The 17,607-nt window shown below is 40.5% G+C and overlaps 1 protein-coding gene across 1 annotated transcript in view; it reads right to left on the reverse strand.

The window, feature by feature from the left end:
- Positions 1-660: 660 nt before the first annotated feature.
- LOC107154125 (prolyl endopeptidase) overlaps positions 661-17,607 on the reverse strand; it is a 112,040-nt gene continuing 95,093 nt past the window's right edge. Inside the window, exons 11-15 of the mRNA XM_015499715.2 lie at positions 10,688-10,824; positions 8,347-8,441; positions 6,058-6,189; positions 4,224-4,380; positions 661-1,389 (exon numbers count right to left, since the gene is read on the reverse strand). Coding sequence (XP_015355201.1) covers positions 1,095-1,389; positions 4,224-4,380; positions 6,058-6,189; positions 8,347-8,441; positions 10,688-10,824 — 816 coding nt within the window. The 3' untranslated portion in view covers positions 661-1,094. The remainder of the gene's footprint in view (positions 1,390-4,223; positions 4,381-6,057; positions 6,190-8,346; positions 8,442-10,687; positions 10,825-17,607) is intronic.

Consider the following 17,607-nt stretch of genomic DNA (forward strand, 5'->3'; position numbering starts at 1 on the left):
TATGCACCACAGTGCCTGGCAAAGTAACATTATTTGATGTAATTTTTTGTTTTAATATCACAAGTGAAAGTTTGAGGGATGGCATATCCTCACCTTAAAAGATTCTTGGGGAGTGGGATGAACCCAAACTGTTTCTTCTTAATTTTGCATGTTTGTTTTTAAATAATGACTATTTTAATTTTCAAGAAGAGGTTTATGGAGGTGAAACAGCTTGGGAAAGGCTAAAAATTCTGACTGTAAATTTGGATGAGTTCATCTTTGGATAATTTACACAGGGGGCCTCTTAGTTTCATATCTGAGGCATTCTGATTTCCAGGAACATTCTGTAACCAAATCAATATGTGGTCAGATAGGTGAGTAATTTGAATTTTCCACCTCACAGATTTTTAAAAGGAGGCAGCCAAATCAAAAGAGTCCCAGATCAGTATCATCACCCCGATCTGAGTGCTAATGTTTAAGACAGTGAGCTGCCTCTAACAGCTTCACTAGAGACTGGGGAGTGGGAATGGATAAGCTCAACTTCTTTTCAGTGCTTACATTCTATGATTCAAGGGTTTGGAAACTAATGAGTTGCACAAAGATGAAATGCTTTATCCCCATGGTCAACTGCATTTCAAGTGATGCCCTTCAATGCAAAGGAACCAAAAATAAAGCCTCCTATTCTTAAATAGCATTTATTAGTATTGCAATGAAGTCTTTCATGAGAAGAGTTCTCACATTTATTTAAGGAATATATAGGTTACGGTTATAGAAGCAAAGTTCACTGAGTTATGTATGAGGATGCCCGGCTACGACCCTTAATTCAGCAATCTAGTATTCACACGTTTGCTGACATTGAGCTATTTATCCAAACATGCCTTTTAAAATTCTTTTTAAAATATGTGCCTGGATAGGGTGGGAAAAGAAACACCAAGGGCTTGCTAAAAAGGAGAAGCCTAAAAAAGATAAAATTCCCACAGTAGTTCTGTTCAACTGTAGTCTGTGTGCAGGAACAGTGCCCATGTGGGGAGCGTTGTGCCCAGTGGTTTCTCGGTTGGAACGGTGTGAAAGCCCTTGAGGTTTTCTGTGGCTGTCGGAGGAGCAGGAAATCCCGTTTACTGAATCCAGTCAATGTTCAGGCATCGTGCTATGAACGCAAACATATCTGAGACTTCTTCTATCACTTTGGCTGTGGGCTTCCCCGCCCCGTGGCCAGCCTTGGTGTCCACGTGGATGAGCAGGGGGTTACTCTGCTTCCGGCTGCGGCCCACCACATACTGTAGGGTGGCAATGAACTTCAGGGAGTGGAGCGGGACCACCCGGTCATCGTGGTCAGCAGTGAGGAGAAGCATGGACGGGTACTGGACGCCATCCGCCTCGGGCAGCCTCACGTTGTGCAGTGGGGAGTATCTGAAAGGCAAAGGCACTTGTGTGAGATTTTGTCACAAGCAGAATTGATCAAGAGGATGATCAGGAAAGACCAGTGTGGCACAGGGATCTGTGTGGTATACCAGCCATTAGTTTGGTATGTCCCCCAAAAGCTCGTGTGTCAAAGACTTGGTTGCCATTGCAGCAGTGTCCAGAGAGACTTTTGGGGAGTGATTAGATCACAAGGGCTCTGACTTTCTCACTGGATTATTGCATTTGATGAGTTAATAACTTGAATGGGGCTACTGGGAGGAGATGGAAACAGTAGGATGGAGGAGATGGAAACAGTAGGATGGAGGAGTGTGGCTGAAGGAAGTAGGTCCTTTGGTACAATGTCTTGTCCCTGACCCCTTCCTCTTTGCTTCTCTGCTGCCACAAGCTGAGCCGCTATCCTCCGCCTCACCCTGCTACCATGATGTTTCTATCCTGGAGTCAGCCAACTATGGACTTAAACCTTGGAAACCATGAGCCAAAATAAAGCTGTCCTTCTGTATTTGCTGGGTATTTTGGTCACAATGACAGAAAGCTAATATACCAGTTTAACTTTACTAGCAAGGAGGATTTCTGTTGCCTAATGTGAGTGGCATGGCATTTTGCTTGCTCATCATTTAGGCCATGACCAGGAAGGGCTACTGAAAACAGGAGCTATGTCATGTATGTAGCTTTAACTTTGAAATATTATGTAAGAAAGAAACTCGCAGGGCTGTTGAAATAAGCCAAACTATATGCACACTCAGTGTTTAGAGCTGTATCTTTTGGTATTCTTTAGACTTTTTCACTGCTACGTAGTTGGACTAATGACTTGTTTTTTTGAAACTACAGAGTGTGACTATTTAGCTATTAATCTTTTGTTGAACTTCAAAGCCAGTGTACAGTGGCTTTCTTTCCCTTATCCCTATAAAGCCTTTATTTCAGGCTTAGCTTTGCAACCTCAGGAAGAGCATGTGTCTTTCTTATCTACAAACCAAGGAAGCCCAGGTGAGCTCCTGAGCCTCTTGCTGGCTTTCACAGTTCAGCAGAAAAGAAACTGCCTTTGGCCAATGGAGAGAAATTTAGTGGAAGAGGAACCCTTTGAAATATGAGAAAAGTTTCCAAGGTAAGTTAACAAAGACAGTTTCAAGAATAAAAACAGTAAATTAGATAGTGATTGATAATGATTAAGGCTCAAGAAATATCTGTACATTTTATCCAATGTTATATTTTTCAATGTATTCAGTATTAATGATTTTAATCAACTGTTTCAGCAGAGTTTTATTTTGAAGTGTAGTAAAAAGAGTATAAAATTTTCTTAGCTCACCAAGTCAAAGCTAAAACACGGGGAGTTTGTTTTCCCAATACCTAACATGGGGGATCTGCTTCCCAACCAAACCCCTCCTCCACATAAGGGTTTATTCTATTGGGAACAAATGTGGAAAACTCAGTTCCTATTAAAAATACTCCCCACTTTGAGATTCACAGACAACATCACAGATGTGGTAAGTTTTGAAACTACAGAGTGGTTTCAAAATTTTCAGGAGATGGTCTGTAGAAAGAACAGCCTGTTTATTAGGCTTTATTTACCCTAGACATTCCCAGACTCAGAGGTCCAGCTCTTTTGGGAGAAAACACCTTTTAATATTCTAGATGGGGCTCCAAGGGATGCACTCCAGAGTTCCCATATGGTCCTTTCTAGCTAATTTAGCTGTAGGTAAATGAGATCTAAGCTCATTTAGTAACAGAAGGTAAAAGGAAAATAAAGCCCTGCGAGATCAGAGTTAGAAAATTGAAATCTGAGGTAGGAATATCACAGAAGAAAAAATTCAAACTTTTTTCAAATGAGTTTACACAGGATTTATTTCCCTGGGTGCATGTTGCCATTTGAGTATTTTAAAGTAACAGCTTTCACCGTGAATTTTTTTTCCCCCTTAGAGAACAGAATGCAATAGTTTCAAAGTACTCAATTAAAAAATTCAGTCATTTTAATTATGAAAGTCATAAAAAACAAATTAAAAATGACCAAGTTATTTTGAGAATGTTGGGATGGGAAAACAGGCCTCTTGTGCCAGTCCAAGGACTGTTCCTAAAGGATGCTGATAAATAATCCCCAAATTCTGTTATTTACTCATTGTTACCACCAAAGTGGTTGAGGGCTATGAATGAGGTAAGTTGTACAATATTAGAGTAATGAAACTTGTAGTTTCAAATATGTAGTTACACTGAGCACAAAGGGAGTTTAATTATGTTTGCATGTGTTCTTTTATGTTCTTATTTCTTGATTTAGAAAAGGAAATTCCACATACTGATACAATGTATGATACCTTTTTGTATTAGTTTCTGATTACTGCAGTAACAAATTATTATCCACCAACTTAGCAGCTTAAAACAGACTTCTGATCTCACAATTCTGTGAGTTGGCTCAGTTGGATTCTCTGGGTCTCTTAAGGACATTGGTGGGCTCTTAATGGCAAACTGGAAAAAAAAATTTACTTTCAGGCTCAGTTTGTTGGCAGAACTGTCCTATGCAGTTGTAGAACTAAAGTTCCCTTTACGTGATGGCTGTTGTTCTATCTGCAAAGTACCTATACAATAGTTTTTAACTGAATAACCAAGGACAGGAATCCTGGAGGGCCATCTTTGCAATATTGCCTATCACACCTTTAAAGTTTGTTTTTGTTAAAGACCATATTAAAACAAGGTGGAAGGTATTCCCACCTCTTCTGTTCTTGTAGGTAAATTATATGCAAATAAAACACACCAAGGAGACAAAGCATCAGATACTAATTCTGTTGACTATTAAGATATCAAATCATTAATAGCATATGTCAATCAAAACATACTTAACGAGCCATTCAAAGTGTTGTTTGCTGTCTGAGCACCCATAGTCGGTGGTCCAGGCATGACCGATGGTATATTTATGGAACTTCAGCATGTCCATTACTCCAACTTGGGCAATAACACAACCAAAGAGGTCAGGACGCTGATTTGCACAAGCAGCTGAAAACCAAGAAAGAAACATCTAAATATACAAAGCAACACTAACACGATTTGTCCCCCAAAGTTAATCTCAATGAGGTGGGGGTGTTACCAGAAAAGATTGAGGACTTTATGAGGAACCTATGTCCCCTTCTCTCCACCCATGTGCGTTCATAGCTGGTGGGGGTAGTTAAGATCTTAGGACTAGCTTGAGGCAAAACAGGGTCTGAAACACAGCTGAAGGCTCTAACCAATGTTGGCTCATCATCTCCTGTTTTTCAAACTTTAAAACAATATTAAACAGATATGTATTGAATATTTACCATGTGGGGCACTAGGCCTGTACCTGTTTCAGTGAATAAATCTAGTGGGGAAGATCAAGAAGTGAATGAACCACTACAATTGAAGTACGGCAATCACTACTGCTGGGAAAGTGTGGTATGAGGGGACCTAACTCAGTGTGAGGCAGTCAGGGAGGAGTAACATCAAAGCTGGCAGGACTAGGAATAAGTTAAGGAATTTGGATTTCTCCTGTGTCTGGCAATAAAACAGTTCCCACACACCTTTTGATTTCAACACTGAATTCCCACCCCTCCCCTTAGAAACCCTGATGCCCTTGGTTTATCCTCTGCCTCTAGGATGAAAGCCCCATGAAGGTAGAGATGCTCTACATAGGCCCAGTATCTGAAAAAATGCCTGGCACTTCTCAGTGTCCAATAAATATTTGATGAAGAACCAAATGATTGTCAATATCCCTTCCAAATTAAAACAAATTATTTTGGACCTTCATGGGAATTTGTCTTTGGAAGATTGGTATAAAACCCAGAGCCTCGTACGTGCTAGGCAAGTGCTCTACCACTGAGCTACATCCCAGCCTGGAAATGATTTTTTTTTTTAAAAATGACAGCATCTTGCAAAGACATGGACAAATGAATGCTCTGTCCCCTGACCACCTCCTCCCCAAAGTGGACTTGTCACATATATTTAAGTGTCGATGTGCTCTTCTACACACGTATGATGACATTTCACATCCTAAATGCCAAGGGGTGCAGGGCACAGTCCAGGCCTACCGCATACATTCATGACAGTATTGAATGCTACTAAGGAAAAAAATAAAATTAGAAAAAGCTGCATACAGGTAGTGCCACATAGAAGAGCAGAACTCAGAATCACAGTACCAGGTTTAACCCCAGCTTTCAGTTGTGTGACACCAATGAGCTTTTCAACCACTCAGTGCCTCCCTGGACAATAACTGTGCATATCAAGGGCTTAGACATAGGTACTCAACAAGTGGGAGCCACTCCTAAGAATGACTAGAATTAACTATTTCATTCCTATAAGGCTATGGCTCTATTCTAAATACCCCATCTTCTTTCATGGCCTCTCTCAGCAGCCAACGGCATAATGTTCAAGGAGGATACATCTTACAAGTTCTGAGCAGCACAATCAGGCTACCAGGCTCATCAGCTCTGTGCTGGCTGAACCCTTGATCCCACAGTGGGGGAAGGCCTCAGAGGAGGGCATGGGGTCTCGTTTCCTGCTGTCATGAGTATGTCTCTTATTTATCAGGTGCCCCAATACAAATGGTTTTGCTTTCTTTGTACCAGTATAAATCAGGCAATCTTTTCACAGGCAATTCTATCTGGAGACCCCATATGGGTCACTTGGTAGGTACAAAGAGTAAAATTCAGTTCTTACCCACTAAGAGGCCTCCATTTGAACCTCCATTAATGGTCAGCCTTTTGGGAGACGTGTAGCCTTCCTTGATCAGATACTCGGCAGCACACTGAAAGTCATCAAAGCAGTTTTGTTTGTTGGCCAGGATACCACCTATGATGTGCCAAAGTGAAAGGTAGTTAATTAACAAAACACACACAAAAATCGGTTTAACTTAAATGGAGTTCAAATAACAAAACGGCACAGTTTCAACTATGGATCAATCTAAACAATGGTGGCTAAAACAACATTTAAAGAAATGCCTCAATTGAAGTTTTATGTGCTGTGGAAATCTACAATGAATACCCCTGGACTTGCAGGCCCAAATTCACACATATGGTGAATTTGGATTTTATTAAAACCCTTAGAACTTAAAAGGCAAGTGCCCCAAAGAGGACAGATCTGTTTTGTGAGAGAAGCATGGCATCAGAAAGAATCTCTATTTTGGAGAAGCTGAAGGTAAAATGAAACAAGGCCTCTATTATGGAGCTCAGCCCCCCAAGTTCCACCCAGCTCCCCTCCTCCCTGCAGGAGTCTGTAGTGGGTACATGATCCGATTTTGCCCTTGGTTACTAATTTACAGTAACAGTAGGAATTGGGTGGTGACGTGGTGCTTCAGCAAAGCACAGGGGGGCTTCTCCATTCATGGATGAAATAAGACCTCAAGGTTTTACTGTCTATAAGCCATTCCAATGTATTAAACAAACAAACAAACAAACAAACAAACAAAAAAACCCAGAGAAACAGCTATGGGGTCTTGGAATATCTACAAGTAAAGGCCAAAGGCATGTCCTCAAAGGAACAGATGTCTGAAATAACTGCCTCTGAAATGAACAAAGAGCAGGCACAGATCTAATTAGATCTGAAATGAACCACTTTTGCAGAAATTCAATTAAAGATGAAGCACTGCTATTGAAGAAATGTTTTCATATCAAAACAAATGTTATTAAAATCTTAATAAGAAATTATCAGTGAATTTGAACAGCTAGGATTACTTAGTTTCCAGGAAAAATGTCACTTGGGGATCATGGCTATACATTTAAGACCACTAAATTTTAAACTCAAGGAACAGAGGGAATTTACATTTATCAATGTTCTATATATGAGGCTGTAACTGGAAAAGGTCCATTTCTGGTCCTTTTACTGTGTCATCTTTGAGAAAGCTTATGAATCAATCTATTTTTAGTCTTAGTCAAGTTCCAACTTGTCTGACTCCTATGACTTTGGAAAATCAGTTGGTTCAAGTTAATAAACAGGGGAAAAAGTCAGCCAGGACCCAGGCATCTTCCTTATCAGATGGCGGTGGCCCCTGATGACCAGAGGGGCTTAAAAGAGAAAACCTTAGTTTTTTCAAGATTTCACGTCTAGGAACTGGTGGCCCCCTTCGTCCCAGTAGGCCTTGTTATAAATGACAGCTGATAATGAGAGCAGGGAACTAGGAAGCTGGCAGAAGTGGAAGTCCTGACCCATACCATCCTCAAGGACATAGGACCAAGGCAAGTGAAAAATGCCCTCATCAGACACTGGTTGGTCTATGAATTCAATTCTATCTACAGAAAAGCCAGGTCAGGGTGGTGGGATGTTCCACATACAAAGAAATGGAAGAGAAAGGGTTTTAAAAGAGGTGATTATTTAGAAAAAAAGGAAACTGTGACCCTCTGAGGTATGAAGCTGAGTACTAGCCAGTCAACTCAAATATGTGCTTCAGGAGGAACAGTGACTATATTCTTGTGTCTAAAACCCACACTTGATAGTCATAGCAGCAATGTGAGGAGGCCAGAATCTCCCAGTAGTGTTGGGAACAAGGGGATACCACACTGGGAGGAGAGCTGTAGACCGCTCTCTTAGGAGCAAATGACCTGCTTTGAAGTGTGTTTTGAGACAGATGAATAATACTGAATTTTTACAAGCAAGGCTGCCAGGAAAAATACCAAAAAGCTTCAAGAGTCACTTTTGATGCTGATAATTAAAAATGCACCTTGTACATTGCTCAAAAATCCCAAGTTTTGATTATGGTCTTATGGGGAATACTTCTGAAAAATACGTGCTTTGTTATCAGACTACAAAAGAAAGTAAAATGTGAACAGAATGGGTTATTTTTAAAGGGGGGCAGTGCCTGCAATGTGTTTGAAAATTATTATTTTTCATTTGTCTCAACCAAAAAAATGCTTTTCTGCTCCTCACGCCCTCAGCCCATTTAAATGAGAAGGTCGGCACATCCTGAGCCTGGACTGTGCCAGACCTGAGATTGTTTCAGAGAAAACAGCCTACCTTTATGCCATGTCTCTCCATATTCACCGCCACCCCTGATGTTGGCCACAGCAAGAACGCCACCCATGTGCCTCACGAAAATGAGCCTGGATACACTGAGGAACAGAGAAGACAGTTAACCTCCCAGCAACTATCTGCTAAGCACTGCTGAGCTCTCTTCATCACAAAAAATCAAATGTATCCCTGAAAACACTATATGCATAATAGAATCTAAATACCAGCCCAATTTTTATATTACTTGATTACAATAAAGTATTAATGTTTACCTGCAAAGCTCAGATGTTTACCTGAACATTCATTATATTTCACTTTTCTTACTAATAAATACTTCACTATGCAGACAGCAAAAATCAGAGGCCCTCATTTTACACGGAATTTATCTTTGCAACAAGGCCAGCTCAGGCAAGAATAGTTGGGGGCTTGCGGGTGCAACCGACAATGGCCCCCGCTCTCATTTTTTTCTTTTCCTTAACGCTTTCCATGTTTTCCAGTTCTAAAGAACTTTGGATATTAAACTAGTCAATAAAGGGAATAAGAGAGGATAACAAGCTCACAGACTGGAAAATAAGAACAGTTCTCAGGGCTAGAGAATACTTTGTAGAAATAAAAATTACACAAAGCTTCTAAGTTCTTCAGAAAATTTGGATTTTGTTTCTTCCCTTTTCACTGTGAAAAGGCTGAGTGATGTTTCTTTTTCTATTAGTTAATTTTGCCTTGAACTGTTTGAGAATTTTATAATTCTCAGTAATGGGAAAAAGGAGGGCTTCTGCAAACCTAAAGCTCTAGGTGGCTTTAGTGTTAATTTCCTCGATGTTGATGATGAAGAGGAAAGATAACTAAAATTGGATATGGTTGGCCTGATGACATCTACCCCAATCTGCCAAATTCATTTTCAGTCACTTGGTCTTCTACACTTCATGCATCTCTAATGGGCTCTTTTTGAAATTACTATTACATTCACATGGTTCTGGGTGAAATGGTCTGGGACTCAACTTGATTTTCAGCACAGAGATTTTAAGTACAAATGAACAAAGGTCAGTGCTTCTAGCTACAGTAGATCCACTCAGTGATCGGTGTGGTCTAGATCCCTATTGGGACCACAGGAATGGGGCTTGGGATGTGAGTTTCTCATTATTCACTGGCATGTGTTCACTGCCCTTACGCTCAAGCATCACTGACTTAAAGGTGAAGCCTATAATTTTATCACAGAATAAATATGGCATGTGGTTTTACCACATAGATATGGAGTACTAATGAGATCGCAAATCTCTGCCTGGGAAGTCCATCTGGGGGCTGCTGTCACCCAGGGTTCACGCCGTGCCTGGGACATGGCGCTGTCAGAATGAATTAATAGTATCGGTAATAACATTCTCCTAGTGTCCCTTTAGTTCAGGGACACAAATCTATCATTTTATACAAAAACCTCCATTAGCTCCTAACAAACTCTTTAGCCAGATGTTCAAAAAAGTCCACAATTTGGTTATAAACCACTTGAGGAGGGCAGCGACCATGTTTTATATTTCATTCTATAATAATGAGTGGCTTTCTTGCACTCTACTCTGGGATAGCTTGTTGAACCCATTCCAAATTTATGTTCAGTCTATGAATCTCTTCTCAAATAAAAAAGATCCTGGGTGAATCTGTGAATCAGATTTTATGTGATGCTCTATTTAGAAGTTGGTTTAAAGCTGGTGTTGCTTGTAGAAAACTTTTTATTAAAAACACTCAAAGCAAATTCCATACTAAGGAATGGGATATTAAAACCAAGTTTGCAAAAATACTGACAGTGGTTTACATAAATAATGGCAATATGTAAACAAACATAAGTTATCTGGGAAATAATCACAAACAATAAGCACATAACAGTTTAAAATGAATAACAGATTTTTCAGAAAATATTTATGGCTGAATGTTAAGACATTGTATTTTAAGTCTCTGCTGGTAAAAAAAAAAAAAAAAAAAATCATCTAAAACATGCCCACTGAAGAGAATTCTGGGGTAAAGGCTGATTTGGTAATAAACGACAGTGAAGATAGGTGCTTCCTTTTTTCAAGACCTCAATTGATACTAATCTTTTGTAGACAGGCTAAAGCCTCTAAATCTAGTTACACTGAGAACATTTTTTTTTTTTTAAAAAAAACAAGATTAGCTTGTCATCACATTTCCTGTAATTCCTGAGCAAAAATTCAAATAGTTATCAAATACATTCCTTCCTTGTAAGAAAACAATCAAGAAATATGTAATTGAGTATATTAGAGATGATTTAGTAGACCAGTCTCTGGTTCCTTTCCACTATGTAAAGATCAAACACATGTCAAGTTCAAGAGTGTCCCATACTTACCTGTAGTTGGGTGTAATAGATATGTTGAAGCCACCGTAGCCATATAAGAAAGCAGGATGAGAGCCGTCTAATTTTATGCCTTTTTTATGCACAATGAACATTGGAATCTTTGTACCATCCTTGCTAGGGTAGAAAATCTAGAATAAAAGAAAGCAGAATACTTAGATTTAGCATCTCTTGGTAAATACTTGCATACTTTTAAATGCGAAAAAGAGGTGGTACTCTCCTCATGTACAGAAGCACAGTGAAAATCTAGTACCATTAGAGGGCTATTTGATAGTGAGGCATCTTTCAATTTTATGGGGATAGTTTAAAGAGCATGGGTCTGAAAATAGGGAGACTGGATTTGAATTCTTATTCCATAGCTATCTAGTTAGACACAAGTCATTGATCCTCCCTCAGCCTCAGTTCTTCATCCCCAAAATGAGGCCATCAGGTCCACCTCTTAGGGCCTTCACAGGGCACGTGAGAGAATAGGCATTCAATTCTCTGCTCAGTATCCTTCTTGGCATTGGAAAAGTTAGATTCTGCCATCTTTTTAAGCAACTTAATCTAGGGAGACTTCTTGAAAACAAATTTCACATTTGGCTTCCTCCCCTAAAAAGTGAAGACACTTAATACATCTTCATTTTTCTATGCTTGACTACTAAACAAATGTTAGCAACGAGAAGACATTAACTTAAGCTGGTGAAGAACACCATAGAAATCCTATTATTCCTGGGTAAACAAAGATATTTTCTCCAGTATTGACAATGAAGGCTCCTCAAACCTTCCCGAATCTGGGCCACCTTGGGCAAGTTCAGTCAACATCTCCATATTCATTACTTTTGAATAAAGGATTAAGAGAAAAAGGATAAGGAAGGGAACATTAAATGCTATTCAAGCGATAAGCCATAGAATAAATGATAAGCCACGAAAAGCCGATAATGGCTTCTTCCAGACAGAAAAGCTGCAAATCGTTTTCCCTTCAGGCAAACATGGCGTCTTTACCCTGACACTTGGAAAGTGCCTTAGCTCAGAAACTTCATGCTGACCTCCCCTGTGAGCCTTCACGCTTTGTATGACCTGGAGCTAAACTGAATCTACAACTTTTGATGGCAGCAGTTCTGCGGCAGAAAGTAGCCACAAAATCCTTGGAGATAATCGGGAGGGGAAGCACCATGGATTTGGGGGAGGGGGTGTAGGACTGTGATAAGTGCTCCAAGGCTGGTCATCCTCTGCATCCTGTCAGTGAATAGTATGACTAAAAAGCATCTGTTTCTGACTTTGGAGAGAAAGGTAAAGAAAGTAAATGTGGCAGTTTAGGAATCACGGTGCCTGCTCTGCAGAGTAGACAGTTTTGTTTGAAGTTATTTCGTGTTGGCAGCCACTGATGGAGCTGTGTGAGTGGGTTCAAGTAAATGCAGAGTAAGAGGAACCATCCTGAAGTGGCTGGCTGGGCTAATGAGCTGGAACACAAGGCCTTCACCTCTGAGATGGGAAGAAAGGAGGGCTCTTTAGCCACAGAGGCACAGCATCAAAGCAAATGAATCATGTCTCATAGGATGCCACCATAACTGAATCATCTGCTCAAATCGGTGTTCCTTCCAGCCACCTGCCAACTGCCCATCTCTCTGCAAGTCCCTGCCCAGCTCTCCCTCCCAGGCTGGCCTCCCCTGTGCCCCCTGCTTTCACCCAGCTACACTGACGCATCTCATCTCTGCCGATTCTAAGACCCTGCGCCTGTTCTCAAAGTGTTCTGTCTCTTGCTGCTTCATGATAATTCCACTCCTTCTCTCATACCACTTTTCCTGTGACCTCTTGTAAGATTTCCAAAGCCTGCAAACTGGCCTGCCATTCTCTCATCTGGCTGTAGGACCAACACATCCTTTCAGAATACCATCAAAAGTCCAAAGCCCCCATATGCCTGTAGGTGCAGAAATAAATCCACACTTTAGGTTGGTGTGATTCTGATGTTAAGATAACAGTATTCTGAACTGTCCAAAAGTGAAAGGGCATTGTAAATATGATTTTACTGTGGGCAAGAAAATGCCTTACAAAAAGGCTGTTGCAGTCTTAAAATATACATACCACTTACATGTGTATATACATTTTATCCAATCCCTTTCTATGCATTCAAACATAGCAGCCATTCTATGCCATTTCCATATATGGAATGGCAATGGACCCTACCCTAAACTAACCCTAAACCTGACTCTTCAATAAAAGAGCAAACTGAATCCTGAGTCTATGGATAACTATGGAAGGAATCCCTGTGGGCATTTTGGAAACAGTCATTAAAAACAGTCCAGGAATTCGCCATTAAGTATTGTTCACCTCTTTGTTCTTGAAGCCATTTTGTTAGATTAGAAGGGGAAACTAGCAAATTCCTTGCTTCTATTTGCTTCCCTCAAACCTCACCAAAAAGCTCCACCTCAAAGTCTGCACCAGTGTTTTATCAGACTTATTGCCTAAGTATCTATGAAGAACCTGTTAGAAATACTCTTTCCCAGGCATCATCCCCAGAAGATGGAGTCCCCAAACCTATAGATTTAGCATGTTTCCTGTATGCTCTGTGGCAGGGAAATGGGCTCACCCAAATTGGCCACAGCATTTGCTTTTATCATTTTCTCTATACTCACAAGTTAATGTAAACTAAAACCAGATATTTCCCCACCATTTTTGATAACTTCAATATGGGACTCTTTTAACCCAGTTCTCCTGTGATTTCCCTTAGGGACTTTTATGATGAGGATGATGCTGTCCAACACCCTGACCAGACACTCAAATGTTGCAAGATCAAGACCTTCACTTAACTCCATTCTACCCCATTTCATTTAAATGTTTGTCATGTCTATTATGCACCAGGCACGCGGCTAAGCCCTGGAGAGGCAAAGAGAAACAGGACCTGCAGAGCCCCCTCATAGCATACACCCATCACCTTGGCTCTCAGAGCTGGCAGCTGATCTGCAAGGACCTCCCACTCTGACCAACTTACTCGTTCACTGCCCTCCTTTCCTTTTCCTCCTAGGGTATCTGCTCTTATTATTTTTTTAAAACTCTTTTCATGACAATCAGTACTTTCTGTTCTCTGGCTGTCAGCTTCTCTCGTGCTTTCTGGCTCAGCTCAGGAAATCTTGTCAGCCCTGTAAATGTCACTCATGCCTGAAGTCCTCTAATCCTAATCCTAACCCACTGCATTTGTTCTCCTCTTCTGGGTATCTAAACACTTGGGAGATCCCAACCCACTTCATCACAAATTAGTAATACCTAAGATGGGCTCTGGAATTATGCCTTCTTTTTTCCTCTCCTTAAATGAATTTTTCATATCTTTCCCTTCCCATGTCTTCCTTAATGTCTCCCTACCCACCCACAATCAACTCCAGAGTACCTGTTTCCTACTTCCTTCCACACCTAACACCACCCATTTGCATTCCCTTCAGTTTGTATGTGGCCTGTCTCCAAAGAGGCCATTCCCCTGGAGCTCTTAAAACACCCTCTTCAGTCCAGGAATTCGCCATTAAGTATTGTTCACCGCTTTGTTCTTGAAGCCATTTTGTTAGATTAGAAGGGGAAACTAGCAAATTCCTTGCTTCTACTTGCTTCCCTCAAACCTCACCAAAAAGCTCCACCTCAAAGTCTGCACCAGTGTTTTATCAGACTTATTGCCTAAGTATCTATGAAGAACCTGTTAGAAATACCTCTACAACCCAGAGAAAAGAAGGATCGCCTAGTCTTGATTCCATTCCTTACCGCCTCCAACACTACCATGCTCCTTCAGTTACCACTGTTTTTGTATTTTCTCTTTCCCTGGCATACAGACTCACATTTCTCCTAATCTATATAAGAAAAAGAAGCTTTTGCATCACCTTGTCTGCTCCTCAAGCTGAATTTCCATCTCCCTCTTCCTTCCTGACCAAACCTATCCAGAGTAACCCATGCCACGGCTCACCACTTTCCTACCTTGTGTGCTCCTCTATCTCAGCCACCACTGCTCTTTCAAGGGTCATGCGACAGTGTTTTGGTCTTTTCCCTTGCACGTCCATCTCTACCTCTACTGAGGGGTGTATGTCCTTCCCAGCTTTTTCATAAGCCTACAGAGAAACACCTATTTATACATGTTCACAAACACATAGGTTATTTATATAGTGATAAAAAGAACCAGGCTAATAATGGGCTACAACTTACCTGCCCTCAGACTCCTCACTAAGCAAGATTACCATGGAATTATGTTTTAAACCACCCAGATTTACCTCATTTAAAAAGTGAATGGGCAGGTGGTGTGTGCTGTAAGGGTCCCGCGAAACGGAGAAAGAGACCACCAAGTGACCACTCATGCAATTGGCAGAAGGGGATTTATTGAACCAGCATGCTGGGGCTCCGTGCCCACTCAAGAAGGGAAAGCAGCCCAGAGCCCCGAGCAGGGGCTGAGCACTGCTTAAGTACACTTTTTGGGGAGGGCGGAGGGCTTTGTATACATCAGAACAAATCATCATGAGGCGCGGGAAAATTGAACAACAACTCCTAAACATGATTGGTTCATTCATTGGCGGGAACAGGTCAGGCTGGAGTGATAGGTCATTTCTAAACGGGGTACACATTTAAACTGATTGGTTTTAGGGCCTAAAGGACTACGTGACCAGTTACACAGAGTCCTGAATTATTAAACAACCAAACAGCCAGGGGAAATGTTTACTGGGCGGTTCTAAGCATTGTCTTAACAGCTACAGAAATTTCAGGTTTTGCAGGTAGCATAGAAACCTAACAATACCTCCTTTACATTTTAACTCAGACCTTGCAGCTTAGAAACTTTTACAACACCCGGTCTTTTACCCTTTAACTTTTATGCTTTAACTTCAATTTCTTTTACCCTTACAGTGCCTGTGATCCCAACAGCTTGGGAAGCTGACGTAGGAACTTTGCAAGTTCAAAGCCAGCTTGAGCAACTTAGTGAGGCCCTAATCAACTTTCTGAGACCTTGTCTCAAAAAGAAAAAAAAAGGTTTAGGGTTTAGGGATGTGACTTAATGGTTAAGTGCTCCTGGGTTCAATCCCCAGTACCAAAAGGAAAAAAAAAAAAAAAAAAAAAGAGTGGCTGTACACACATTTATAATTTGCTCACTGATGCAATCAAAAGTCATCATGCCACTCATCTATGTATATCATATGATAGCCATTCACTCTTAGTGAACAGTTACCAGAGCTTAAATGTTGGTTTTCCATTCTCTGATGGCTTATTGTTACCAAAATATTCAGGTTCAAGTTAAAAAACAAAAATGTTTCCATTTCTCATACTTGTAACCAATGAGAGAGCTGCCAATATATACCCATTCTTCCTTTAAAATTTATTCTTAAAATATTCAAAAAAATTTAAATGGGCACTTAACAATTGCACATATTTATTAATTACAATGTGACATTTCAATACATGTGTACAATGTGTAGACATCAGCAAAATGTGGATCTGCTGAGCTGCTTGTCTTCTTGTCTGCTTCTGCAGCATCCAGGGGAAGGCCAGGATGGGCTATCTAGTCCCTAAGAAGACCAGCACCACTGTCATCACACCAGGGTGAACTTGGAAGATGAAGGGGCTCTGGTTAAGCTGGTGAAAACCATGAGGACCAATTATAGTGACCTATATCATGAGAGCTACTCTCACTGGGCAGAGGCAACATCCTGGGTTCAAAACCTGTGACTCGCAATGCCAGGCTGGAAAAGGCAAGGGCCATAGAGCTTGTCACTTAACTCAGTTAAATATATACTGTTAAGTTTTCTGTACTTAAAAATTCTTCAACAAAACAATACAAATGAAAAACAAAAAAATTTTAAGTTTTTGTTATAACTCATAGCAGTGTGGCAATGTTATTCCACATTTAAATTGGAGAACACTAGGCACAAGGCTATAAGGAAGCACAGCCTCAGTGAAACTCATGCTGTTTCTTGACAGAGGACAGAAAATGGTATTTTCTAAGCAGTTACAAGACTGAGTCACCCGGGAAAGAAAGCTGGTGTCAATTCTTTCTCAGCTTTGAGGAAATAAGGTGATAATCCCAAATCCTGAGACTTTAAAATATTTTAGATACAAGAACAGGTTGTCACTCTAGGACTTCATCCAAGCCAGTTAATAACTCTTATTTTTCAAATGACAAAATAAAATCCAAGAAGATAAATACTACTAAGGCACCGGGCGTGGTGGCGCACACCTGAAATCCCAGCAGCTCAGGAGGCTAAGGCAGGAGGATCTTGAGTTCAAAGCCAGCCTCAGTGACAGCGAGGCGCTAAGCATCTGAGACCCTGTCTCTAAATAAAATACAAAATAGGGCTGGGGATGTGGCTCAATGATTGAGTGCCCCTGAGTTCAATCCCCAGTAGCAAAACAAACAAACAAACAAACAAAAACAACCACTAAGGTAACACTCCTGGCTTATGGCGAATTATTACCAATGTCTCTCAGGTTCCTGGTCCTGAGTTTTTCCCCTACTGTATCACAAAGTAATTTATTTCAATCTATTATTACTTCAGTCTATTATTGTGTCTTTAAAAAAATATTTTTTTTTTGTAGTTGTAGATGGTCAGAATGCCTTTATTTTGTTTGTTTATTTTTATGTAGTGCTGAGGATTGAATCCAGTGCCTCATGCATGCTAGGCAAGCGCTCTGCCGCTAAACTATACAAGGTGTAACTATTCAAAATTCTGTAAACGTTACAACATCTGGCATGGATTTAACACATTTGATTTTTTTCCGCTCAATAAAAGGACCACGTGTCAAGGAATCCAAGGGACAAATACATTCCATTAGAGGTATCATCTCTTATTTATAAGCTTTTCTACTTTCATTATGCTCTTTAAAAGGGAATCATTTAAACATTTCAAAGCTATATTCCAGATATAGGGATTGGTATTACTATTTTAGCAAAATCAGTCTTCTTGGAAAGATGATCC

This window comes from Marmota marmota, unplaced genomic scaffold (genome assembly GCF_001458135.2).
Source record: "Marmota marmota marmota unplaced genomic scaffold, marMar, whole genome shotgun sequence".
Classification (NCBI taxonomy): Eukaryota; Metazoa; Chordata; class Mammalia; order Rodentia; family Sciuridae; genus Marmota; species Marmota marmota.